Below are 5,668 nucleotides of genomic sequence, written 5' to 3'. Positions count from 1 at the left end.
TTACTATTAACTATGATAAAATCAAATAATATAGAATACGGGCTTATACACATTGATTGAACACTTACCTAGTAAAATAAATTTAAAAAAAAAATTATTATTATTACTCTTTTACATATATTTGTACAAAAAAAAAATCAAATACCTTCATATTATATATAAATATATAAGTAAATCATATTTAAATTTAAAAACATATGTATTAATACATTAAAACTTATATCAAATCATAGCTCTAAGACTTTTTATCAGATTTATCGTAAATAATAATAAATTATAAAATTGTGTACAGTTTTTAATTAAAAAAAACTACTACTACTACTACTATTATATTTGCTTACATGTTTATATGTTTCATTATTGACTTGCACTGACTTCAAACTGAAAAAAAATAAATATTTTTAGTTTTGTTCTAAACTATTTTAGTTATATTATCTTATTCTAATTATTTACCAGCTTTACTTATGATGATCAGCAAAACAGTTTCGGTTTTTTGTAATACAAAGTGGAACGTTACATACTATACACATCCACTCAGTTCTAACTTCTTTTTCTCTTGTGCTGCATTTTGCACATCTTCTTCTTGTCGATATTTTAGGTTGATGAGCTGATTTTTCCAAACGAAGAGAGTCAGGTACAAAAGGCTTGTGTTTTTTAATTTTCGCTGGTGATTTTTTAGTGCTTTTAGATTGACATTTACAAACAATTGTTTTGTTTAGTAGCTCCCTTGAAATATCACGTCGGAAGTTTTTCATAGTTATTGTTGTTCCAGTGGATTGTGTATATATAACATGTGAATTTACAACTGCTATATCGATGAAATGAAAAAATATACGGTGCCACCATTTTTGGCTTTTGCGGTCAATTTGGCAGGACTTTTTGTTTTGATCTAATTTATCGACGCAATTCATATTTTCATTATAGTCTTTTAAAACTTTCGGGCAAGGTATCATTGTCAAAGTTCCGTCTTTCTCTCTCCTAGGTACAATATCAGTGTCAGTTGGATTATGGAAATTAGATAAAAGACTAACTGATCGTTTATCTTTCCATTTAATAATTGATATTGAAAATTGATCAGTATTCCAATCATATTCTCCTTGTTTTAAGGACTTGTCATCTTTTAGCTGTGGTAAATGTTTTCTTGTCATGTTTACTGTTCCACAAGCATAAATCCCATTTGATTTCAAGTACGACATAAGCGGATAACTAGTGAAATAGTTGTCAAAGAATAAAAAAAAAGTTTTTATTTTTAAGTGGAGCAGATAAGTTTTTCACTACACGTGCTCCCAATTTTTTTTCTACCGTATCACCAGACTTTCCTGTATAGACATCAAAATTCCAAAGGTACCCTTACTTGTCTGCCAAAGCCCATACTTTATATCCTCTTTTTATGGGTTTTTTAGGCATGTATTGTTTTGATGAATGACGGCCTTTAAATTTTATCATTGATTCATCTATAGCTACTACTCTATTTGGATTGTATACTACTTGACTATTTTTTAAAATTAAATTGAGAAATGGTCTTACCTTGTACAATTTATCGTAGTTGGCGTCTCCTTTTTTTGGAATTACGGAATTGTCGTTCAGATGTAAATGTGATAACAACCAACTAAATCTATTCACTGGCATAATATTACTTACATAATCGTCATGTAAATCTGGAGCAGAAGACCAGTAATCCCGATAGCTGCATTGTTTTTTATACCAATTAGTAAATTCAAACCAATAAAATAATTTATTTCATTAGTATTTGTTTCTGAGTAAGGTTTTCCATTCTTTAAGTAAATTTGATTAGCATATAAATTTGTTTGAAATGTAATATAGTTAATTATTTCATCTTTGATTAAAAGTTTAAATACAGACAGCGGAGTTTTACAATCACAACAAAATCACTAAAATAGTTATTCTATGTATTTTAATAATTTATTTCGTCCAAATTAATTTTAAATCTAAATACCATTGGTATAGACTGAACAGTTTCTTCCACAACCGTAATATTTATAGATGACAGGAATAAACATAGATTTAATAGACCACTATATCAAACACTAAGTTTACATTATAGTAGCTATTATTGTTATGCTAACGATTATAGTTTCACACACGGTAATTCATTAGGCCTTATATTATTCTTAATTTATATTAACTAAATGCCTGCGTTATTATGAAATTTTAGGTTATTAATGTGTATCTACTGATGATATAGCGGTAGTTAATGTCAATGACAATTGGGAAGAAATTAAACAAAGTGTTGACGGTGCCTTACAGCATATCTATGATTGGATTGGAGAAAATGTGTTATCCCTTAACATGCCTAAATAAATCCAATAGTCACAAGTCATTTACATCCGCCCGATGGATACAACTTTATCATACATAAATGTAATACTAATTCAACCAGCTACAACTGTTTACTATGGTATCATCATTTAAATATTTAGAAAAAGGATGAATTTTTATCTGATATTGTCAAATACAAACATACCGAATGTTGACAATAATATGAGAAGTTACACAACTCTATTTTAAAATATTCGTTTTCTATAATATATAATAGTTCTAATACGAGTGTTTATGCCATTATTTTATTCATTTTTATCATACGGTAAAACATGCTGGGGAGACAGAAATAAAACAAACATAAATACAGTACATATTGCAGCCCAACGAAATATCTAAGGAAACATTGGTGTTAATATTGTATAAATTAATAAATACTAATATATAACTACTATTTAGAACTATTGTATATATATCGGTTGAATAACTCAGTATACCAAAAACAAGCTTAGCTCAGTATACTATATATCAGCTCTTAATATAATTAATGTTATTATTGTAAAATAATAGAATTATACTAAATTAATATAAATGAAGAAAAAAAAAATTATAAATTATAAAACTGTTTTAAATAATTGTATACATTACCACTGGTATTGGACATTTATCAGTTGGAAAGTTGAAACCCTCTACAGGGTGATTGATTAAGCGTAAAACACTCATTATCTCAAAAAGTATTCACTTTTTTCAAATTTTTTTTTTTTCAAAATTTTAGATCTACGCTGTTCTAGAATTATATAATTTTTTTATATTTTTCACCCTCATATTTATTAGAAAAAACACTATCAACTTCTGATTTTCAAATGGTAACCTATACTTTTAATTTCATAAATTAATAAAGCTATTTTTTTTATGAATTATCACGTTTAAATTTTCATTTTTCATTAATCCGTTGATGAGATATAACTCCTCAAAGTTGGGTAGTTTTGGCAAGTGTTTGTGTGTTAATGTGTTATACCTAGTCGATAGATACCGCAGCAATTTGGATTTTTATGCCCCAGAGTAAAAAATATTACACTTTTCAAATTATTTCAAGTACAGTAAGCTTATAAGTTGTGCCCGTAAATGTATTGTAAAATGCCCATTTAGCAGGGCGTCCACCGTGCGCCTCACTAAAAGTGATTGCGGCACTGCTGCACTTCTCATAATAATACTTATCAATTATAAAGACCAGAAGCTAAAAGTAATAAACTCGATATCGGTCGAACCCAAAGTATAATACCGATAACCATTGTACCTACTCGCTACAATAACTTATTGTCATATTATAAGTTTGGGCCGGAGTGGCGCAGTGGTCACACAGTTGACTTACGACTCACACAGTCATCGGTTCGATTCATAGCAAAGTGCAAAAAAAAAAATGTGTGTGATTCTACGCAGTCACCATTTTCCCGTGCTGTCGTCCGATTGCGTCATCCCGGTTTCCAAACTAGGTCCCACTGCACTGGGAGTGAAAGACCGCACATGTCTCCTCTTGGAGAAGGGGGGTAGTATCATGCATATAGTGATATATACATAGATAAATAGATCACATGATCTCCCTACTACCCACTTGTGATAAGCATTGTCAAAGACCTTGAGGTCGTTACAATGAACAAATATAGAAAAAAAAAAAAAAAAAAATATTATAAGTGATTGGACCATTACTGTCACATATCCATACACACGTGTAATCCCCACGACCCCGCTACATACCAAGTCCTGTCTGATGAACATCGAAGGAAACAGTGTTGTCTGATTAGGCTGATTTTCGATTACTAATAAATATTATAGATAAGTCTATTAATATCTATGATAAATGATAATGTGGAATATCGCTTGCTATGACCGTTTATAATCGTGGATCGTACTCCGTGCTGATATCATAGTTACATGATTATATGATATGGATGTATACCAAATACCAGGTTGTTATGGATCACGTTACCAAAATACGTTGAATAGATAACTGATAAATATTTTATTTGATTAAATCATTAAAAAAAATATTATATTATGTAGGTATAAGGTAGGATAATCTAAGCTAAACGGTTGTCAACATAGAAGTATTTTTGGGGATGTTGGAATTGTTTTCATGTTTGTCCTATAATCATTAAACAATAAGCATAGTTATACCCATTGACCTATTATAAATGGACTGAGCGTAGAAAGAGAAACTGCGGCCAAGAATGAGATAAAAGATGTACTCCTTTTTGGAAGAAAATATTCTTAAAATAGTTTTTCTTCCAGGCGGAAATGTATGATAAGAGCCGGTACCGGCATGGATATCAGCCTGCTATTTGCCGCTCAAATTGACTTTTCAATTTTCAACGAGTGACGACTGTTGACTAATCGACTTTTTGGTAGTTTGACTTTGAGTATTCAACATTTTTCAAAAAAATTTAGTTAATTGTATTGCTCTAATTGCTGACGAATTTTACGATGGTTTGGAGTTGTTGTATTCCTTTCTGCGAGTCCAAAGGAAATAAAGGATCCAAACTAAAGTTGCATAAGTAAGTATTAAACTCTTATAAATTTTAATTGTAACCCTTTTATTTTTCTTAGATTTCCACTTGATAAAAATCGTCAAACATTATGGGTCAAATCAATTCAAAACTTTGAACCGTCATATATAATGAAGAAATCCCATTACGTTTGTCAATGTCATTTTTTATCAACAGACTATGAGTTAAACAACCTACTAAAAAAAACTGCTGTTCCATCTGTTTTTAGTAAGTCATTTAAGTACAACATGAAAAATTAGTATCTGTTTAGACACAAAATTTTTGGTTTTAATATTTTTGGTATAAACATATAGGTGAGGTTATAACGTTGCTGCCTTATACAATTTTTGAGGACAATAGTAATTTCCCATCTCAATGACTTCTTCTGGAGCAAATTGTTTACCCCAAGACGCAACAACAATATTACATGTTTCAAGCTCAAAAAAAAAAGAAAACCGAGAAGATTATATAGATATATTATGTGGAGAAGACACTGAAATGGAAAATGATTATTGTGACAGTATTGTGGATAACATTAATAACCATATAACACATGACGTAATAGAATATATTGCAGGGGCAATTGTTAGAAAGATAAAGAAAATTATACAATGCAATGAATGTGCTGCAGTTCTATCTGCAAATAATAACTGCTCATTAATTGATATTAAAACAAGAGGTTACTTGATAAAACCATCAAAAGATGTTACAGATATATGCATCAACGGCCGAAAGAGTTTTTAAAAGTAACACTGTGTTAATAAAACATAAAGCAACCCAATAAACACTTTAATTGTCAAACAACATCAACAATAGAAATAAAACAAACTATTCCAAACTTTAAA

General features: G+C 29.7%; 2 protein-coding genes across 2 annotated transcripts; one reads left to right on the top strand and one right to left on the bottom strand.

Moving 5' to 3' along the window:
* Positions 1-458: 458 nt before the first annotated feature.
* Positions 459-1,629, bottom strand: LOC103308813 (piggyBac transposable element-derived protein 4-like). The gene is made up of 2 exons (XM_008182885.1): positions 1,355-1,629; positions 459-1,206 (listed from the first exon to the last, which is right to left on the bottom strand). The coding sequence occupies exons 1-2, from the start codon at positions 1,627-1,629 to the stop codon at positions 459-461; spliced, it is 1,023 nt and encodes a 340-aa protein (XP_008181107.1).
* Positions 1,630-4,352: 2,723 nt separating this feature from the next.
* LOC107883224 (THAP domain-containing protein 2-like) lies at positions 4,353-5,528 on the top strand. The gene is made up of 3 exons (XM_029485700.1): positions 4,353-4,832; positions 4,885-5,051; positions 5,138-5,528. The coding sequence occupies exons 1-3, from the start codon at positions 4,762-4,764 to the stop codon at positions 5,200-5,202; spliced, it is 303 nt and encodes a 100-aa protein (XP_029341560.1). The 5' UTR covers positions 4,353-4,761; the 3' UTR covers positions 5,203-5,528.
* The last annotated feature ends 140 nt before the right edge of the window (positions 5,529-5,668 follow it).

The sequence above is a fragment of the Acyrthosiphon pisum genome, chromosome X (genome assembly GCF_005508785.2).
Source record: "Acyrthosiphon pisum isolate AL4f chromosome X, pea_aphid_22Mar2018_4r6ur, whole genome shotgun sequence".
NCBI classification, from domain to species: Eukaryota; Metazoa; Arthropoda; class Insecta; order Hemiptera; family Aphididae; genus Acyrthosiphon; species Acyrthosiphon pisum.
The sequence above is the reverse complement of the archived record's forward strand: the minus strand, read 5'-3'. Positions and strand labels throughout refer to the sequence as shown.

Excerpts from the sequence above, each read along its gene's own strand:
- LOC103308813 (XM_008182885.1), bottom strand. The coding sequence starts at position 1,629 with ATGCCAGTGAATAGATTTAGTTGGTTGTTATCACATTTACATCTGAAC. Across the intron at positions 1,207-1,354 it reads GTATGGGCTTTGGCAGACAA|TTATCCGCTTATGTCGTACT; the intron begins GTAAGGGTACCT and ends CTATTTCACTAG.
- LOC107883224 (XM_029485700.1), top strand. The coding sequence starts at position 4,762 with ATGGTTTGGAGTTGTTGTATTCCTTTCTGCGAGTCCAAAGGAAATAAA. Across the intron at positions 4,833-4,884 it reads TCCAAACTAAAGTTGCATAA|ATTTCCACTTGATAAAAATC; the intron begins GTAAGTATTAAA and ends TATTTTTCTTAG. Across the intron at positions 5,052-5,137 it reads TGCTGTTCCATCTGTTTTTA|GTGAGGTTATAACGTTGCTG; the intron begins GTAAGTCATTTA and ends ATAAACATATAG.